At 40.1% G+C, this 21,780-nt stretch overlaps 1 protein-coding gene and 1 long non-coding RNA gene across 21 annotated transcripts in view; one reads left to right on the top strand and one right to left on the bottom strand.

Moving 5' to 3' along the window:
- Cep63 (centrosomal protein 63) overlaps positions 1-21,780 on the top strand; it is a 40,451-nt gene that overhangs the window by 2,675 nt on the left and 15,996 nt on the right. For 7 of the 20 annotated variants that reach the window (XM_034484187.2, XM_076917470.1, XM_076917469.1 and 4 more), the window contains 5 exons: positions 3,410-3,478; positions 4,333-4,510; positions 9,835-9,930; positions 11,626-11,748; positions 18,472-18,585. In XM_034484187.2, coding sequence (XP_034340078.1) covers positions 3,435-3,478; positions 4,333-4,510; positions 9,835-9,930; positions 11,626-11,748; positions 18,472-18,585 — 555 coding nt within the window. In that variant the 5' untranslated portion in view covers positions 3,410-3,434. Of the gene's footprint in view, positions 1-1,485; positions 1,519-1,896; positions 1,918-3,409; positions 3,479-4,332; positions 4,511-9,834; positions 9,931-11,625; positions 11,749-18,471; positions 18,586-21,780 lie in introns of all 20 variants that reach the window. The other 13 variants (XR_004604447.2, XM_076917467.1, XM_076917479.1 and 10 more) reach the window with 3 other exon arrangements.
- Positions 46-3,701, bottom strand: LOC143435360 (uncharacterized). The gene is made up of 3 exons (XR_013105597.1): positions 3,521-3,701; positions 2,391-2,518; positions 46-412 (listed from the first exon to the last, which is right to left on the bottom strand). It is a non-coding gene; the product is annotated as an uncharacterized LOC143435360 (long non-coding RNA).

The raw sequence follows: 21,780 nt of genomic DNA, 5'->3' as shown, positions 1-21,780 counted from the left end.
TTTAACCTTAAAAACCAACCAGCCAGCCAGCCAACCAATCAACCAACCAACCAACCAATAGGCTTTAATATGTTTAAATTGTTTGAACATATAACAATTTTTTCTATACCCTAAATTGTTTTGTTTCTAGCTAGTAGGAACCCTTCAAGACCAATAGTTGTGATAATTTCCTCCTAGTTTTGCTTTAGCTGTTTTTTTTTTTTTGTTTTTTTTTGTTTTTTTTTGTTTTGTTTTGTTTTGTTTTTGTAGTCTAGGCTGGCCTCGATCTTACTATGTAGCCAAGGATGATCTTGAACTTGATCTTCCTGCTCCCACCTCCAAAGTGCTAGGATTCCAGGTGTGAGGCATGATATCCAGGTCAGCACTGCTGTTTTTCCTTTTTGTGTAGTAGTATAAAACACTGTCGTAGTCCCTATAAAACAACAAACCAAGGCTTCTCTGTAGAAAGTTTAGCTTTATCCCTGACTCCTCCACCTGATGACTTCCCTCCATCAAGGCAGTGTGTCTGTTTGTTCTTCAGTAAATAAGCACCCAAAGGCAAAGGCACTTCTTTTTATTGTTTTGCAGCTATTTTCACGTATCACAGGCCCCTCCATAGATGTATATGGTGATTGTTACCTCTTTTTACAGCTTCTTAGTGTTCCCTCAGTGAATGAGGGCCCTATTGGCTGGCTGAGGAGTCTCATGTTAGTATTTGCCGTAAGTGTTAAGAGGTGGCAGATCATCAAACAGGTTTTGCTTAAGTCTGTATTGAATATTAGGAACACAGAATACTCAGTTATAGTCACGTGGCACCGCCATGTAGCTGAAGAGACATCTTAGGCCTCCCTGTATATCTGATCCTAGAGAAGGGTGAGGTGTTGTTAAAGAAACACACTTAACATTAGCAGACAGTTTTCAGTTACTGCTCATCTGTGCCTGTTTTAAACTAGAATTCCTTTGTCTCAATCCTAGGATTTAAGATTTGAGCTGGTGGCTTTTCTTATATCTGAGTAGTTTTATCACAGTGCTGCTGCCACCAAGTGGCCATTAGTTATTATGCTTCAGTTTTATTTTGTTGCCCACTGAGAAGAGCCTGTTAGCCATAAGAAGGCAGAGTGATATAAAAAATGGCACATTGCTTACACTGGAGGATCACATTCCTGGATTTGAACTTAAGGAATATAACCTATAGCTTTTCATAGTCAAGCTGTTCTCCCTGTTTCATCAAAGGGGTAGCACCTGCCTTTTATAAGGAAGATAGAAAGTATAAGAGGCAGGTAGATAAAGTGAATATTCACTAAAGTTTAGCATATATTATACACATTGTTAGTTATTAGTGTCATACATAAATGTCAAGAAACTATATATTATGAAATAGACCACTGTTTAAGAATGGCATGACCTAAAGATGTATATTTTTAGTAGGAGTAATTTTGAGAAATAATTATAAAAAAGATGAAATAAAGACCTTGGCAGTTACTGTTCATACCCTTCATTTTACAGATGGAAAACCCGAAGTCCGACGGCACATAGCTGGTTAGTTGCAGAGCAGAATTGTTTTCTGGGTCTGTCTAGTGTTGACTCTACTGCCTCCCAGTTCTGGAGCAGAGCAAAGGCTGGGGCTGGGTGGCACTGTAAATGACTCTTATTGTGGTTTACAAAAAAGTGGAATAAAGTGTGGAGTCCTCTCCTTTAGGGTTTTCCTTTGGGTCCTGGTGAACTAACTAATCAGGAACACTGGTTGGAGGAAAGCCCCGAAGCCACACCGTGCATGAAGAGCCCACAGTCCTTGTTAGGACATGTAGAGATAGGTGCAGTTACTCTAGTGTACCTCTGTGTCTCTAGAGTCATCTGTGTGTCTTCTGTCCCTGCATTCATTGCCAGGGGATGCTGAACATTTTGCTTCCTTTTTAGTTCCACATGGGATATTTCTTGGTAAGGAGCATGTCTTTTATTATTCTGTAGAGAGCTGTTTATACAACACTGAACTGTTTGTTGAATAAGGTAATCTACTTCTTTGAGAAGTAGGCTACTGGAAAGGCTTCTGGAAAAGCATTAGGACAGAGGGACCAAATCAATACACCCTAACCTTGTCTGTAATTCAAGGTTGATTGAATTGAAACTTTGAAAAATGAGGGAAAAGGATGGTTTGTTTTTTCTTTTTAAATTTTCTGCACATGAGAGTTTTGCTTGCATGTTTATCTCTGCACTATGAACATACCTTCTAATCCCCTGAAACTAAATTTATGGAGAGTTATGAGCTACCATATGGGTGCTGGAAATCAAACCTGGGTCCTCTGCAAGGATAACAAGCTTTCTTTCTAGCCTAATGGGGGCACTTACTTCAGAATGAAAGATGGTCTCTACTAAAGAATACTTGGAGAATTTCTGAAGGAAGAGAAACTTACCATACAACTCATGATACTTCTGAGTTTAAGGGCTATTCTTTCTTCATGGTGTGAATTTCTCCTTTCAGGCAGTTTTTTCTGTCTTCTCTCATTTTTCTTCGAGGTGGTCCTTCTTGGCAGTCCTGCAGCTGTGAGCAGTTTGCTTAAGGGGAGAGGAAGTTTCCCAAGGCATGCAGCAGTGCCATGTTAAAATACTAGTCTTAGCTGTGAACCTCAGAGATGAGTTTTCTGTCACTGAGAAACAAGTAGTTTAGAAAGGAGGAGGACTATGCTAAACCTTTATTTTTAAATTCTACATAATTTGGCATGAAGAGTGGGGGACGTGTCAGGAACAGTAATTGTTAAGTTAGGGACAATGCTGCTTTCCTTTCATCAGTGGTCCTGGTTTACTCCTCTCATTTTGTAGTTAATGTCCCTTGAGAGAAAATAACTTCACCCTCACATTCTTTAAGAACTAAGCATAAAGGCTAGAAGGAGGGCTCGGCAGTTAAGAGTATATACTGTTTTTGAAGAGAGCCAGAAATTTGGTTCCTAGATCTAGATCTGGTAGTTCCAAAGCCTCTGGCTTCCATGGACACATAGTTAAAAAATAAGTCTTGACTACAACAATAGAAAGAAAGCCAGGTTTGGTGGCAAACACCTTTAATTCTATCACTCAGAAGGCAGCTGGACCTCTCTTGAGTTCAAAGCCAGCTTGGTCTACATGCATGGCTGGTTCTAGGCCAGCCAGGGCTACATAGTGAGACTGTGTCTCAAAAATTAAGTTAAACAATTAAAAAAGGGCCTAGAGTAATGCAGTGCTTCGTTGGTTTTTGTAGGATAGTTTTAGCAGCAGTTAGGATTTTGTTTGCTTTTGGAATGTATTTGTCGCGAGCATTTCTAAATGATAATCCTTGCTTCTACAGCCATTTTAGGCTGCTTTGTATTTTCTCACTGTGATTGCTTTTACTCACCCTAAGTTGGAATGTTGGAATTCAGAACAAAAAGGTTTTCTCACTCTTCCTTTTTTTTCCCTCTAGTTGCCAAAACGAAGGGGATTTGGTGATGGAGGCTTTGTTGGAAGGAATACAAAATCGGGGGCATAGTGGGTAAGTTTGCCTTTGTGAGCTCACTGCAGTTTAAAAACTTACCTGGGTTCTGTTAGACCAAAGCTAAGCTAAGCTATGGCACGTTTGTGGACAGCATCGCTCTTCCATCAGTTGCCTTCTCTCGAAGTACTTGGAAGGACTGCGGCTTCTATCCTAGCCTGAGTTTTCTCCTGCAGCTCAGAAGGGCATCGGTGGCTTGAGCAGAGAGGTAGGCTGCAGTGTGTTCCAAATAACAGTTGGGAGAAATAACAGCAATAAATCTTGCTCAAGGATATGTTTCTTGAAACAGCTCTTTTTTGTAATCTTTTTCCTTGCATAATAGTCTGTTTGCTACCAAGGCTGTTCATTTTGGCTGAAAGAGATGCAACATAGGCTTGCTTGCATTCTCCAAAAGAATTCCTTAAATATCCCAGAAGACGTGGTTAGTAGCTCTGCAAGTATCACTTTGCAAGCCAGATGTAAAACATGCATCTATCTGTGTTTCAGCAAGTGAGCTTGGATTTAGGTTACTCGTTAGAGGAGGGCAAAATATTGTGTGGAGTTAAGCAGCATAGCATATGACAGCATGAGAAGCAAAGGCTCAGCTGGGTGGTGGTGACGCACGCCTTTAATCCCAGCACTTGGAAGGCAGAGGCAGGCGGATTTCTGAGTTCAAGGCCAGCCTGGTCTACAGAGTGAGTTCCAGGACAGCCAGGGCTACACAGAGAAACCCTGCCTCGAAAAACAAAAAAGAGAGCACCCTGGGCTTTGCTTATGTAAGGTTCTTCAGATAGGTTTAGTCTGTGATATTTTTATCTGTGAAATATGAGAAACTACTTGGGCATAAACTGTGTCTGGTCTGTTGGTGTTTGTAGGGGATTTTTGACATCCTGTGAAGCAGAACTGCAAGAGCTCATGAAACAGATCGACATCATGGTGGCTCATAAGAAGTCTGAGTGGGAGGGGCAGACACACGCTCTGGAGACTTGTTTGGACATCCGAGATCGGGAGCTGAAGGCTCTGAGGAGTCAGCTGGACATGAAGCACAAAGAGGTAGAGTGACTACTTCACTTTTCTTGTTATCTTGACTCTGGCTTTTAAATTATACATGGTGCCGTGCATCCGTGTTCATGCGTGTATAATACACTTGGAGCAACCCTCACCTAAACCCTTAATCCATCTTTGTGCTAGTTTAATCTTTTATGCCAAACATGTTTCTTAAGTGTTTGGGTTTGTTTTTTTTTAATTTTTAATTTTTTTTTTTTTAATTTTTGTGTTTTCAAGACAGGGTTTCTCTGTGTAGCTCTGGGTGTTCTGGTACTTGCTCTGTAGACCAGGCTGGCTTGGAACTCAGAGATCTGCCTGCCTCTGCCTCCTGAGTACTGAGATTAAAGGTGTGTGCCAGCACCACCCAACCTTATTCTAATTCTTATGGTTTCTGTTTTTGTTTGTTTTTTAAGATTTATTTTATGTGAATGAATATTTTGCCCGCATGCACATATATGTGTAGCATACGTATGCCTGATGCCACAGATTCTTTAGAACTGGAGTTACAGACGGTTGTGAGCTGCCATGTCGGGTCCTGGGAATTCAACCTGGGGCTCCTAGAGGAGCAGCCAGTGCTTCTAACCACTGAGCCATATCTCCAGACCTCTTATGGTTTCTTTTAGAAGACAATTTATTATGAAAGTATAAGAATAGTAGTATTTGTTTCAAGGACCATTTTACTTTGGAAACATATAATGCATAGTTTATTTAAGAAAATGTCAGCATAGACTAGGATATGGCTTTTAGTGCTTACTGTGCAACTCTAAGACCCTGGGTTTGCATCCCCAGAGGTCATGCAATATATCCATGCATGGTGGTATACATCTGCAACCTTAGCACACAAGAAAATGGGAGGAGGCTTACATAATCTTTGCATAACTTCATCATATTACATGTCCATATTTATATCACCAGGTTTATAGGAGTTGGTTTTGGCTTCACTTGTAAAGTTAGGTGAAAAACGAAGTTGAAGCTGTAGAGACATGATTTAGCAGTAGAGTGCTTGCTTTGTATGCTGAAAGCCTTAGGTTCAGTTCTAACATTCTTCTACCCTCCCCCATCCCCCATCAAATGTTAAAGTTGAGTCCTTGGGTTTTTTTTTTTGTTTGTTTGTTTGTTTTTGATTTTTTTTTTTTTTTTTTTTTTTTTGAGACAGGGTTTCTCTGTGTAGCCCTGGCTATCCTGGAACTCACTCTGTAGACCAGGTTGGCCTCGAACTCAGAAATCCGCCTGCCTCTGCCTCCCAAATGCTGGGATTAAAGGTGTGCACCACCACTGCCCGGCATAAGTCCTTGCTCTTTTGCCTCTTTTGTCAGAGTTAAACAGATCAAGGCTGGAGAAGCAGCTCAGTGATGAAGTGTGCTCAGCACGTACACAGTCCTGGCCAGGATCATCAGCATTGAAAGCAAAGTTAAGGAAACCCACTACAGACAGACCTTTCTTAAAATAAGGGAGAAGGAAAATAAAATCATTTCCAGTCCTGCCACCCACTGATATTGGTAGTTTTGGGGGAGGTTTAAGAATAGCTCCTGACTTACTGCTCATAACTTAGCTGGTGCAGTAGAAGAACACTGGATACTGGAAGGGAAGCAGGAAGTGTGTAGGTAGAAGCATTGTCTCTAAGGTTCCATACACATCAGTCTGGGAAGGATACGAGCTGTGGTAAATGCTAACCCTAAGCCTCACACTCGTTCTGACAGACTTGGCTGCATGGCATTTTTCCTCCTGAAGGCCAATATACTACCAGGACTGACAACACAAAATTGTGATTTGGTTGCTGATACTGTACACATGTGTGAAATTTTCAAAGAATTAAACAGTTATCACCTAGTGGTTGGCCATTTGTACTTAGAGTCAAATAACTTTTTAATAATATCAGCTGTATTAATTTAGATTTCTGCAAATGGCATTTGCTAACATAGTTATGCTTAAAATAACATAACTTTATTTTAAAGTTTAGGCAAAAATTTTTTAAGTCTTTTTAAAAAAGATTTATTTATTTATTTTTATGTATCTGAGTATACTGTTGCTGTTTTTAGACATACCAGAAGAGGGCTTTGAATCTCAATATAGATGGTTGTGAGCCACTAGGTGGTTACTGGGACTTGAACTCAGGACCTCAGGAAGAGCAGCCAGTGCTCATAACCACTGAGCCATCTCTCCAGCCCCTAAGCACATCTTTTAAGAACACAACTTACAAAGAGACAGGGAGATGTTAAGAAAGCACAGCAAATGATAACCACACTGGGTTGCAGAGACAGAACAATTTGGTGGGCTAGAGAAATAGGTCAATGGTTAAGAGTACTGGCTGCTCTTTCAGAGGATCCAGGTTTGATTCCTAACACCCATGTGTTGGCTAACAGCTGTCTTAGTTCCAGTCCCAGAAGATCTGACACCTTCCTCTCGCCTGGGCACCAGGCATGCGGTGTGGTACACAGATAACACGCAGGAAAACACCCATATGGCTCTCTGTGTCTTCACTATTCCACTGCACTGGCTTCTCTCAGGACCTGTGAACTGCTCACACCAAGTCTGGACATGTCTGGGAGTTAACTTTCCCAGGGTAAACCTCAGCAGGTTGAGGATGGGTAAAGTCAGCAGCTTCCTGTTGCTCAAAGAGACAGAAACACATCTGTCTGCTTCCTTATTAGGTCCCAGTGACACAGCTCCAGGTGCTTACTGCTATAGTCTGCCCAGAAATAGGCCATTAGTCTCTTCCTTCCCATCTCCTCATTGTGCTTTCTGAGGTCACTCTAGTTTCTACCCAGAAGTCTGTTTCTCAGATTGCACTTCTAGAAAACTCAAAATAAGACCAAATAATATAGTAAGATAGTTTTAACCTTCCTTATATGTATGTAAAAATTACCAGGACTGTCAGTAGGAAATAATAAAGCCACAGTCATGCTTGAGAGTTTTAACACATTTTTCTTAGTAACCGATGAAGAACATTCATAAAGATACAGATTTGAACAGCATGATCAGCAAACTTGACCCAGTTTATAACTATAGAACTCAACACAAGAGAACTGCAGAACATGCATTTCTTCTGCAGCACAAACTGAATGATTACCAAAATTGACTCTATCCTGGGCCATGAACAAAGTCTTGAAATCATAGATAAACTCTCTTAACATAGCAGAAGCAAGTTAGAAAAAGATAACCTTGAAAAATCTGTGCATTTGGAAATTAAATAAAGTTATGAATGACCCAGAGAAGTCATAATAGAAATGAAAAATAGTTTGAATAGTCCCAGACCTCAACTCTGGAAGTCTAATAATCCAACTGTAAGTAATAACAGCCTTAAAGTGTACAAAGCAGCACAGGCTCCTTAGGGAGAAATTATGTCCATGGACTCTATAGAAGTAACACAGGTCTCCTGCTATTGATAGAACAAGCACATGGAAAGTCCAGTTAAAGTGGAGTGATGATCAGAAGCAACTTGACCTAACTAACCTCAAGCGTGTTTCTTTTTAAGTGACTGAAACGTTTACTGCAGTCCAGCAGCTCTCACTGTAATCAGCAGATTACATTGTATATTTTTATAACAAAGTAGATTTAAGCTAAGACTCAACACAATAAAAGACAACTTTTCAAGTACTTGGAAATTAAGGAATATACTTAATGACCTTCCAAGTACTTGGAAAATCAATGCACTTCTAAATGATCTTTATTTTTAGATTTGTTTATTTTATTTATGGATATAAATGTTATACTTGTGCATATTTATGTTCACCACATGCGTGCCTGGTACTCATGGAGGTCAGAGAGGGGACTGAATCACCTAGGACTGGAATTACAGATGATTGTGAGCTGCCATGTGGATTTCGAGAATTAAATTCAGGTCCTCTGAAAGAGCAGCTAATGCTCTTAATTGCTAAGGGAGTTCTTCAGCCTACTATATATCTTTTAAAAAAGATTTATTTATTTTTATTTATGTAAGTACACTGTAGCTGTCCTCAAACACACCAGAAGAGTGCATCAGATCCCATTACAGATGTTGTGAGCTACCATGTTGTTGCTGGGAATTGAACTCAGGACCTCTGGAAGAGTAGTCAGTGCTCTTAACCACTGAGCCACCTCTCCAGCCCCCAAATATCTTTTAAGTCATGAAGAAATCACAGTGAAAATTAGAATGTACTTTGATAATGAATAATAATGAACTTGCTGTGGCTCATTTGTGGGGCTGGATGAATGGATAGTGGCAGAGCATGTGTTTACACATGCAGAGGCCTGGGGTCAGTCTCCTGTGGATCAGCATTTGTGGGGTTGGATGAGTGGCGCAGTGGCAGAATGTGTACTTATATATGCAGAGGCCCTGAGGTTAATCCCCAGCACAGAACCAAGCACAGGAAACAACACAGGGTGCAGCTCACATGCTGCCTAAAGTGAATTTTGCCTACCTTTATCTCCAGATATGTTTCAATAGGAAGACTGAAAATTAGTCATTTAAATATGTTTTAAGAAATAAGAAAAAGCTAGAAAGATGGCTTAGTAAGTGGGTAAATGGCTTGCCACACAAGCATGAGAACCTGAGTTTAATCCCCAGCACCCTGTCAACTACAAATATGACTGTATGCATCTGTAATCAGCACCAGAGGAGTGGAGAGAGGAGGATCCATAGAGTTTGCTGGCCAGCCAGTCTAGCTCAACAGATGGGCTCTAAGTTCAGTAAGAGACCACCACTCAATAAGGTGGAAGATTATTGAAGAAGACACCCCAAAAACATGTTTATACACATGTGTGCACACTTGTATACATATATGAACACACACACACATACACACACACCACCTTTCCCTTCCCATGTACTGGTTACATTCTGACTAGTTGTCAGGAGAATACTGCTGGATACTTAAGAGTTGAGGACTAGTACGAGATGCTGTCACTGGGACTGAGTCACAGAAGACTGGGTTAGGATCACTTCAGAATCCGTCTCTGATGTCACTGACGTGTGCTTTACTTGCAGAAATTACTGTTTTAAGTTTTACAAGTCTCTAAAACAGAAGTATTTTTGGTTATCAAAAATTTTAAATTTTGCATCTGCTATTTTTATGAGCATTTATTATTTTAACAGAGGGTTGGGGAGAATAAATCAGACAGGGAGTGTGAGTCTTGAACTAACTTTAAATCTGTCAAAGAGTTGTTCGTGTTTGGCTGTTGTATAGACTGTTGACGCAGCCATTTACTTGGCTGCCTGGGAAGAAGGCTAGCTATGTAGTTATACCTGAGAACATTAGTTTCAGGTAAGTAAAAGGATTATTTTTGTGCTATGTTGCAGGGATATCCTTTCAATGCTAATACTGAACAGTACTATCCCTTCCTGCTTTTAGGTTGGAATATTGCATCAGCAGATAGAAGAACATGAAAAAACCAAGCAAGAAATGGCCATGGAGTACAAGGAGGAGTTGATGAAGCTACAGGAAGAAGTGAGCCTTTCGTTCTGGGCTGCTATGTGTAGTCGTTCTTTCTCTGTAACTCTTGACTGTTGTGTTGAGAACTTGTTTCTGATTTCAGTGGTGAGAAATGCACAGCCTGTGTGATATTCTGTGGGAAGTATGTGGTAGAAATATTTTTTTCTGACCTTGAATCTAGGTAAAGAATCTTGCCTAACATGTTTGATATGACCGAGGCCAGCAGTTAGCTGAGCACAGAAAGGAAAAAAAGAATTATGTTTATATAATACTGAAATCTTGATTCCAGAACATTTACTATTTTAATTTCTAAGTTTATATTGAAAGATACAAAGCCCTTGGAAATATTTGGGGAGCTATGAGGTGCTGGTGCATACGTTTAATCCCAGGACTTGAGAGCCAGAGGCTGGTGGATCTCTGTGTGTTAGAGGCCAGCCTGGTTTACAAAGTGAGTTCTAGAATCGCCAGGACTATACAGAGAAACCCTGTCTCTAAAAACCAAAAAGGAAGGAAGGCAGGAAGGTAAGAAGGCAGAAAGGAAGGGAGGGAGGAAGGAGGGAAGGAAGGGAGGAAAGAAGGAAGGAAGGAAGGAAGGAAGGGAGAAAGGAAGGAAGAAAGGAAGGAAGGAAAAACTGTGATTAAGAAAAGCAGGGGTTATAAGATGGCTCATTGGGTAGAGGCACCTGCCACCAAGCTTCATGACATGAATTTTATCCCAGGGACCTACATGGTGGAAGGAGAGAACTAGCTCCTGCAAACTGTCCTCTGATTTCCTCTTGGTGGGCTGAGGTGTACACATACTCCCCTTCCCCTCTCCCCTACCTCTAATAAAAAATAAATAGGAGAACAGTTGAGTTTTTGTAGAGGATCCCAGGTCAGTTTCTAGCACCATGTTAGGAAGCTCAGAACACCTGTAATTTCAGCTGGAGGGATCTGATGTCCTGTCTGGCCTTCATAGGCATCTATCTGTACCTGCATGCACATACTCACATAGAGATAAACACACATAATTAGAAAGTAAAAATAAAATCTTTAAAAAGAAGAAAATTCTATTTTCATATTCAATTTAATTTTTAATATTGGGAAAAATTACTTTTGTTTTGGTTTAAGTCAAAGTCTCCTATTTACTGTGTATCATCAGTGCCCTCAGGGGTGTGTCTTGAGAACCACTGGCCCAGAGGGGAACAGTCACTGCTTCTTCTCTTCTGTGGAGTGGGTTTTGTGTGTGTGTGGGCATCTATGAATGCATGACAATTGTAATAAAACTAAATTTTATTTTATTTTTTTTGGACTGGAGATTTCATTGCTTTTATAAATTTCATTTATTTCTCTCATACACATGCAAGCAGGCATATGCACTTTGAAATAAGGTAGCCCAGGCTGGCCTCAGATTCTTCATGTGGTTGAAGATAACCTTGCCTTCTGTTTTTCCTGCCTTCACTTAATTCTGTGATCACTGTATCTGCTCCCACAGCCAGTGTGTGTGGTACTGGGTCCAGCCTAGGGCCAGTGCTTTCTAGGTTAGCACTCTACCAGCTGAGCTGTGTCCCAGCTTTGTCTTCTTTTAGTTTGCTTTGCTGCTCTAACATGATACCAATCTATTTTCAGTAGTAATAGTTAGCAGTGTTCTTGTTTTGAAATCCCAATTTGTCTGACCACCACAATTTGCTAGCTCTTAAATTTTAAGTAAATAAATAACTGTTTTTACAGTTAAGCAGACTGAAGAGAAGCTATGAAAAGCTGCAGAAAAAGCAACTGAGAGAATTTAGAGGAAATACTAAAAGTCTGCGAGAGGATCGGTCTGAGATTGAGAGGCTAACTGGAAAAATAGAGGTATGTCCACAGCAACAGTCCAAGTTGCAATGGCAGTTGTTCGTTGTGTAGGAAAATGCCATTTCTAATGGAGCTGTTTCCTGGAGCCAGTTCCTGCAATCTCAGGGGCTGCCACTGAACTATTCAGTGTGGGTAGGTGGTCCACATCACATGCTCCCCTGTGACTGATGGGGTTCTAAGCCATCAATTAATCTCAAGAGTGTAGATCTCCGTACAGGGTACTTGGAAATATATGGAGGTTTTATTTTGTTTGTTTTTTGTTATTATTGTTAAAATGATGGAGCATGAAATTGGCATTCACAGTACAGGGAGCAGGGTTAGCCAACATGTCTGGGACGGTATCCTGGAGAAGATCTTAGTACTCAGTACCTCCCATTCTGAGAAACACTGACCATCAGTAAGTGGCAGCATCCTACCTTATCACTGTCTCCTCCACACTGACCCTGTAGGTATTAGTGAATTTGAGGAATGCTTGGCTTTTTCTTTAGAGAGTACTCAGCTCATCAGGTAGTTTCCTTTCAGTTCCCATTTAGATAGAGCATAAGTCACAAAGGATTCGCCTCTCTCTGATTTTGTTTTTGTTCCATAACTCCATTATTACTGATAGGAGGCAGTGAGTCCCCTCTCTTCTCTGGTACATTGAAACAGTCACTCAGGATGTTTTGGGACCTCAGAGTCTGATCTAGTAGTAGGCATGGGACCTAGGAATCTGTACTTTACCTAATTGAGAAACACTGTTCAATATCATTGTATGACTGCTTAAAAATGTTCTGAGTGATCTGTCCTATAGAAATGCTACTTTAGGGGACTGGAGAGATGGCTCAGTGGTTAAGAGCACCAATTGCTCTTCCAGAGGTCAATTCCCAGCAACCACATGGTGGCTCATAACCATCAGTAATGGGATCTGATGACCTCTTCTGGTGTGTCTGAAGATAGCGACAGTGTACTCATATACATAAAATAAATATTTTTTAAAAATGCTGCTTTATGTACTTGTTTTAGTTATGCTTTCATTGCTGTGAAGAGACACCCTGACTAAAGCAACTCTTATAAAGGATAGCATTTATTGGGGTTGGCTTACAGATTCAGAGGTTTAGTCCATTATCAGCATGGTAGAAAGCATGGCAGCATGCAGGCAGACATGGTACTGGAGGAGCCGAGAGTTCTATATCTTGATCGTCAGGAAACAGGACATTGGACTTCCACACTGGATGGAGCTCGAGCATAGGAGACTTCAAAGCCTACCCCCGCAGTGACATACTTCCTCTAACAAGGCCATACCTACTCCAACAAGGTCATATCTCCTAATAGCTCTACTTCGTATGGGCCAAACGTTCAAACACTTGAATCTTTGGGGATCAAACCTATTCAAACAACCACAATACTTTACCATCTGGAATTATAATTTTGATGTTTAATATTCTTTTTATATTTCAATATTTTTATAGATTTAGAACTTAGAATCAGGACCACACAAATACTGCTTCCCCTCCAGCCTCTTTGATGCTACCATTTCTTCCAGCTCCTGCACATTCTTATCACCAGCCTACACTACCAACCGTGAGCATAGAACCTTGGTAGCCATCCTCTCTAGTCCAGGTTACTTTACTGACTCTGGATTCAGCTTCAGATAGTCATTATCTTTAAAATCCTTGTCATCATAACCTTTGAGGGCTTCATCATAGACATAGTGTTGACCACACTCTGGCCTTGGAGGGTCGCAGAGTCCTTTCTTCGTAGCTATTTTGATCTCCTTGTCTCATCTATTTACTCCTATTGGCATTCCTCAGTTCTTATCTTTATGAAATTGCTTTCAGTAAGACAGTCATTTTTGCACTATTTCTGTCAATCCATGAACATGACAGGCCTTTCCATCCTTGGTGTCTTCTTTCATTTCTTTCTTTGGTGTTTTAAATTTTTCATTGAAGAGATTGTTTACTGTCCTGGTTATATTATTCCACAAGTGTGTGTGTGTGTGTGTGTGTGTGTGTGTGTCTGTATTTAATTCTGCAGTAGTTTAAAGTTGTTGTGAATGAGATTGCTCTCCTGAGTTCTTTCTCAGGGTGTCTGTTACTGGTTATGGAAAAGCTACTGAGTTTTTAATGTGTGTTTTATATCTTGCTCCTTTTCTGGAGATGTTTATCAGTTCTAGAAGCTGTTGGGTGATGGTATTAGAGTCTCATGTACAGGATCATTTTGTGTAAAGAAAGGATCGTTTGGCTTCTTTCTTTAGTTGTATCCCTTTTCTTTCCTTTGCCTTTTTGCTCTAAGACTCTAAAGACTTGAATACAGTGGAAAAAGTGTATGCCTTTGCCTGTCACTCCTCCTTTTAGTGGCAGTGCTCTGGGCTTCTCCCCATTTAGTGTGTTGGTTATAGGCTTGCCGTATATGTCCTTTGTTATGTTGAGCTATAGTTCTTTGTTTGTCTGTTTGGTTAGTTTTTTGAGACAGGGTTTTTCTGTATAGTCCTGCCTGTCCTGGAATGCACTCTGTAGACCAGGCTTGCCTTGAACTCAGAGATCTGCCTGCCTCTGCCTCCTAAGGGCTGGGATTAAAGATGGCACCATTACCACCTGGCCAAACTATAGCCTTTTAAAAATTGCTTCTTTGTGAATTTCACATCATGCACCCCAATCCCACTCATCTCCCCATCCCTGCCTTCTGTCCTTGCAACCTCCCCCACCAAGAAGAAACAAAAATAAAACCAACAAAACAAAACAAAAAAAACCTAACCCTTTCCCTGTGGAAGCGACAGTATGTCATATAGTATCCCCCTTTGTCCAAACAGTTATACTTGCTAATGTTCACTGGAGTGAGTGATTGGTCTGGTTTGAGCCCTTTGGCTTATGCTACACTATCAATACTGGATTGTCATTTGGACTTGTCTCAGATATCCTGTTGTTACCCTGTGTCGTGGCAGTCCTCCAGCTTTGGATCTATAGGACCCAGTCCCTTCATGGGCTCCAGAAGTTCACAGATGGGATAGATGTTGGGGTTGGCCAACTCAAAGCCTTGGATCTGGGCCTGGTAGATGGTCAGCTTGGCAGCATTCCTTTGCCCGTATCATCAGGGCCAGCTCTCCTGCTTTGCTCAGGTGAGGGGCAGGGCCAGCTCTCCTGCCTATGGCAGCTGGCAAGGGGTGGGATTGGCTCTCCTGCACTCATGCCATTGGAAACCACACCCAGGCCACCAGGGCCAATTCTCCTGCATTGTCTTGTGAGGGGTGGGGCCACTTTACTCCAGGGTGTAGGTGGTGAGGGGAGGAGCCTTGAGCTATAGTTCTTTATTGTTAGTTTCTTCAAGGCTATTGGATTATGTCAGAAATCTTTTCTGTATTAAGAGGATCATGTGATTTCTGTTCTCAAATCTATTAATATGATACATGATATTTATATTTGCTAATATATAGTACATATCATAATTTGCTAACATATTAATATGTACATTCAATCATCCTTGTATTATGTAATGATAAATTCTTGGTCATAGTAAATGATCTATTCTTTCCCTCAAAAGCAATATTTGTCTTTGCCAGTAAGGTATGTTTCTTTCAGGTAACAAATAGATTGATCCTATTTTTTTTTTTTTTTTTTTGGTTAAGATTTATTTATTTATTTTATATATGTGAGTGCACTGTTGCTGTCTTCAGACACTCCAGAAGAGGGCATCAGATCCCATTACAGATGGTTGTGAGCCACCATGTTGTTGCTGGGAATTAACTCAGGACCTTAGCCCCTAATCCTGTTTTTTAATCCAGTCAACTAGTCTGGGGGTAGGGGGAGGGGGGGAGGGAGGGAGGGAGGGAAGGATGGAGAGAGAGAGAGAGAGAGAGAGAGAGAGAGAGAGAGAGAGAGAGAGAGAGAGAGAAAGAGAGAATGAATGAATATGGTAGAGGGGGGAGGTAGAGTTGTATGCACCCATATGAGTGTATGTGGAGACTGGAGGAAGAAGTTGTATGGCTTTTTCCATCAATTTCCAGTTCATATTTTGAGACAGGGTCTTTCAGTAAACCTGAAGCTTGCTGGCTAGCAAGCTTCTCGGATCCTACTGCCTCCTCACCAAAACACTGTAGTTACAGGTATACATGGCCATGCTCAACTTTTTATGTGGGTGCTGGGGATTTGAACTCAGGGACTCTTGCTTTCTCAGCAAGCACTCTTACCCACTGAGCCACTTCCCTAGCTATAATTTGTGTCTTTTGGATTAGAGAAGTGAGACCATTACTATTCAGAGGTATTAGTGAAAGGTATACATTCATTTCTGTCATTTTGTTGTTTTTATTGTGTCTGGTATCTCTGCAGTCCTCATTTGTTTATTTACTATGGTAGTGAAGTTTATTCTTTTCTGTTGCATCATGGATATTTGTCTTTCTCTTCAGTATGTAGAGGTACGTCAGTATTATTACAATGAGGTCAAGTATTTCTTTATATTTATCAAGGACATTTTTCCTTTTTCTTTCAGTTTGAAGAATGTATTTGTAATATTCTGTTGCTATGGTAAAACATTATGTCCAAAACCAATGTAGGGAGAAAAGGGTTTATTTTAGCTTACAGCTTATAGTCTGTCAATAAGGGAAGCCAGGACAGGATCTCAAAGCAGAATCTGTAGGCAGAGGCACCAGAGGAGTGCTGCCTTCTGTTTTTTTTTTTTTTTCCTTCAGCTCAAGTGTATCTCTTACACAGCCCAGGCCTATCTGCCTAAGGATGGCAACTCCCATGATAGTCACTAATGAAGACAGTGCCTCACAGACATGCTCAGAGGCCAGTCTGATGGAGACCAATCTTGAATTGAGCTCTCTCTTCTCATTTATGTTTCCTTTGTGTCAAATTAATAAAAACTAACCAACACAGATAGTTCTGGTTATAATAATCTGGTTTGACAGTATTGTCTTTCAGAGCTTGAATTACATTGTTCCATGCCTTCTTGGCTTTTAGTTTTTGTTGGGAAATCTACACAAAGGTAAATCTTGGTGGGTTGGCACCTCTTCCTTGCAGCTTTGGTATCGTCTGTTTTGAATGTTTAGTGTTTTAACTATAATATGATGTGGAAAGACTCTTTCTGGTCTTGATATTCTAAATGTTTTTTGTGTCTTGATGGCTCTGTCCCTATATTTGGGGGATTCTCAGCTGTGGCTGTGTTGAATGGATTTTTTGCCCCTTTATCTTGACCTTCTTATTCTTCTATGCCAATGATTCATAGATTTGTTTTTTTGTGTATATGTGTGTGCACATGTGTATGAGCATGCATGCATATTTGTGTGGAGACTAGAGGTCAGTGTAGTTACTCTCTACCTTATTTTTGAGACAGAGTCTCTCACTGAACCTGGTACTCACTGATTGAGCTAGCCTGGTTGGCTGTAGGCCTAGGGATTCTTCTGTTAATACCTCCTCAGCACTGGAATTTCAGATGTCTGCTGCCATGCCCAGTATTCTCTAGTGAGTGCTGATCTATATGCTTACATGACAAGCATTGTTCATGTACCAAGTCATCTTAATAGCTCTTAGATTGGGTCTTTTAATGATGTCCTATGGATCTGTACATTTCCCTTCATATTTTCTTATCTTTGCCATTGTCTTCTGTTCTAATTCGTATACCTTGTCTTCAGGCCCTGAAACTCCGTTTTCTATTTGGAGAGGCTTTCCATTGAGCTTTTATTTGATTCAATGAGATTTTTATTTACAAAATTTCTATTTGATTTTTTCAGTATTTTTGTCTCTATTGAGTTCCTCATTCATATCCTGTATTGACTTTATTTTATTCAGATGCTTGTTTGCTTCCTTTTTGAATTCCTTCAAAAGTTTGTGCTATTTGATTTCATTGAACATTCTTACTTATTCATTCATTTAGTATGCATGTCATGTCTATCACCCTCCAGTTGAATGGGGCTGGGTTTTGGTTTATTTTTATTAAATGCTATTCCTAAGTCAGTGCTGGCACATGTGATAGAATGTCATATAGAGAGACTGTGGATGAATAGAACATCAGAAAGCTGACTTGTAACACTTAATCTAAGGAGCAATCAGAGCTAAAGATCCCTGGAGGACAAAGATGGGAAGACTGAGGACCTTTTCCCTTTGATTTGCTTTATTTTCAGGAATGTTGGGCCCATTTTCATGACACAGGATTTGAAATTGCTGTTGATCACTTGTTATTTTTGAATTACTTGGCTTTGGATTATAAGTACCTGTTAAAATGTGATGCATATTTTCCACGTTATTCAAGCTTTTGCAATTCTTCTATGAAGTGAAACAAATTTGATTATCAAAAATACCGTTATTGGCAGAATATGAAGTGAGGATTGGGCTACTGAGTTACTGATTTAGAAATCTGTTTGAATCTATTCAGTTTCTGGGTCTGAATGTTAGAAATTTAGACAGCAAAGGGAATATTATTATTTTAGCATCACTTTTCTGAAAAATACAAAATGGTAACAGCCCTTAGGTGGCAGCAGATCTGTGACAGTGCTTATGAGCCACTGTCCTGGCTTGTTTCTGCCTCTTCACCACTAAGGTGTTAAATTTGGAAAGACAGACATCCAGAGGCACAGTGTGAGCAGAATTCAGTACTCCTTTGTAGTGCCGTCCGCTAAGTGAGTAATGGGGCCCCTGCTGAGGAGAAGGGTGCTACTGTACCCAGGGAGCGGGGGCACTATGGAAGCAAAGGGCTGTGAAATTCTCACAGCCCGTAAGCACTTAGATCTACATACCTTACTTGCCTCCCCAGGAATTCCGACAGAAGTCTCTGGACTGGGAGAAGCAGCGTCTAATTTATCAGCAACAGGTATCTTCTCTGGAAGCACAGAGGAAGGCTCTGGCTGAACAGTCAGAGATAATCCAGGTAGGCTTAAGCCATCTAATGCATGGGTTTTGATTGAGTCTGACTTACTGCTATGCTCCTTCTGATGGATGCATTATCTTACTTGGATTCTCTCTGCTAGTCTTTGTGTGGTAAGCTCATCTTCCTCTACTTGTGGCTTAGCCTCTTCATCGTCTAAAACACTCAGATTCCTTGTCTTCTCCTGTCACCTTTCTTCACTGTCTTCACTCCCCTAATCTTGGTCTCTGCCCTGCTCTCCCTTCATTTTGTCCTCTGTCTCCTTTTTTTTTTTTTTTTCCATTTCTTTCTGTTTCTGTCATTGGTTTTTCTGACACTGCTTCTGTCTGAGCTTTGCTCATCTCCATGGCAGCTTGAGCACTTTGGCTAAGGAGCCTCAGCCAGGGAAGCACAGATAGTTTGACTGGAAGGACTTACTGCATTGGTATGTATTATAATGGAAAGTAGTGTGGCTACAGAAATGCTTTTTTTAGTATAGTGATAGGAACTTAAAAAACTAATGACTTCAGCAAAAACTAAATAAACACTGAATTTAGGGTATGTGTTCTTAGGACATAGCCAGCTCCTTTACCTTTTCCTTAAAATCAAGAATACAAGAAGGAATGAGCAGAGAGAGGGTGGTGAGTATGTATAGCCACTCTCTACTATCTGCTGTTGGATGCTTACCGGTTGTGTATGTTATTTGTAGTGTAACAGTCCATCTACACTGCTATTCATCTCATTTCTAGGATGCCAGAACAGACTGGGTAAGTTCAGGGATCTAGAGGGAGATGTTTGGCTTTTTATTCATTTTATGTATATGAGTACACTGTAGCTGTCTTCAGACACACAAGAAGAAGTTGGCATTGAATCCCATTACAAATGGTTGTGAACCACCATGTGGTTGTTGGGAATTGAACTTAGGTTCCCTGGAAGAACAGTCAGTGCTCTTAATTTCTGACCATCTTTCCAGACCAAGCCTTCATTTTTTAAGCCTTTATTTTATTTTATTTTTTTTAAAGCATTGGCATCTTCTTTATTCCCTAAAATACTAGCTGTCTGGTACACTATTGTCAATGGTTTTGCTATGAGTAACGACTCCACTGAGACTTTCAAGGAGGGCCCTACACCCCACAGATTGAAAATCTGTTTTGTCATCTGCAAGAAGCTACTAACCAAAGTGGGACAATGGAGCCTTCTTGGGGGCTTGGGGTAGGATAGGGATCAGGGTTTAACCTGATTGAAAAAGCTCTGTGTTCTTAAAGGCTGTGATACGTTGCTGTAACCTAATTACAGCCATTAGACTGGGAAAGAACAAATTTAGTTTTTGTTTTTTCAATCCTCATTTTATTCATGTTTATTGATTATATAATCTTTAAGTCACTGCTATCAAATTACTATTGTGATTAATTCTATATAATGCAAACTTCACTGTTAATAAAAGTAGAGTTTTTATTTACCAGTCACTCAACTAGAGATAGAATAAGATATCTTTAAAGAACTGACATCTGTTGTGCCCACTAAAGATATTTGAAATCTTCTCATAGTTTTATTTAAAATAAAGTTATTTGACTAGTTAAAAGTATTACTTATAAATGTATTTCTCTTTTTTCTTGGCAAACTAAACAAGAATTAAAGTTTTCTGTGACTCAGTTTGTATCAATCAATGCTGCATGATTATCTTTACTAAACATTTAATTAAATCTCTGTGTGCCCATTATTTAGTGTTAATAATTGTCATCATCTTGCCAATCTTGTATGCAAATGAGCATTAGAAATTCATAACAGAAATTGTCCCTAGTTTTCTTTTCAGTGTGGTATTGAACCCAGGGCTTCATTCATCCTTGGCAAGCACTATTCCAGTGAGCTAAATCCCATGCTGTCCTGATTGGCTTTCTGAGTGCATTAGTGTTAACATGTGCACATTTTTTTTTTTTTTTGTGCAGCTGTTCTTTGAGACTTTTTCTTTTTTTGTTTTAAAGAGGGGCATGGCATTAAAAAATGATTGATTTTCTTTTATGTATGTGTATTGGTATTTTGCCTGGATGTATATATGTGACCACTGTTGTACAGTGCCACATTGCCAGAACAGGGCATTGATTCCTGGACTGGAGACATAGGTCATTGTGAGCTACAGTGTGAATGCTGGGAACTGAACCCAGGTCTTCTGGAGAGCAGCCCATGGCGCTCTTATCTAAGGAGCCATCTCTCCAGCCCAGTTCTTTCATCTTGGAAAGCTAAAACTGGGTACACTTTTACTCTTAATTTTTGGTATTAAAATGTTACAAAGCAAATCATGGCATCGACCCATTTTTGAACAAGTAAGGACTTAAAATCCCCATAATATGACAGGATAATATCAATAGGATAAATAATAGTAATATAACTTAATAGTCAGTCTGTACAATTTTATCCAGTTGTCTAAAAACTGTTCTTTCACAGTCGGCTGTTTGAGGCAGAATCCAGTTGAGCTTAACTCATTGCATTTAATTGATATGTGGGACAGCAGAAAGTCTGAAAGTCTGGGTAAATGTTATGAGAAAAAAACTGAAAAAAATTCTTTCATATTTTTAACATTGAGAAGATTCAAAATCAGCTTCATGCACTTTGAGTCATACATTTGGATTTGTCTACGCAGCTATTGAAGTTTATATTCCATGCTTGTTTTAGAAAAAAAATGAGAATATCCTTTGGCCTTTTTTTTTTTTTTTTTTTTTTAATGTAGTTTTGGAGCTTCAAGGAAACTATTGTTACAAATAGATTGCTTAAGAACAGTGGGGTTGGAGGCAGCAAAGGGCTTTGATTTTCCATTGCAGCACCAGGCCCTTACTGTCTGCCCATCATGGTTGCCTTCAGATGTGTGCACTCAGGCCATAGCATCCCTGTTGGCAGCAGCCTGAGGAGCGAGCCTACACAGCCCTAACTAGTGTGCACCAGCACCATGCCCTGCTGTGTCTGCCACCTGGTGCTCTTTGACACGAGTGCTTGCTGTCTCTCCAGGGCAAATCACCTTAATGGTTTCCATACTTTCACTTTCACTGCCCTTTGTGTAGATGAGATAACTCCACCCTTCTGAATGCTTAGTGAATGAAGGGCATTTCTGCTTTCTTAAAAGAAAATATATTTGTGCATGAAAATATATATTTCAAATATATTTACCTTTAAATGCTTCTTTTAAAGCTAGCCAGTTAAGAAGAGGAATTTTAGGAGTTGTTTCTG

This window comes from Arvicanthis niloticus, chromosome 21 (genome assembly GCF_011762505.2).
Source record: "Arvicanthis niloticus isolate mArvNil1 chromosome 21, mArvNil1.pat.X, whole genome shotgun sequence".
NCBI classification, from domain to species: domain Eukaryota; kingdom Metazoa; phylum Chordata; class Mammalia; order Rodentia; family Muridae; genus Arvicanthis; species Arvicanthis niloticus.
This window is presented reverse-complemented; position numbering and strand designations above follow the sequence as displayed.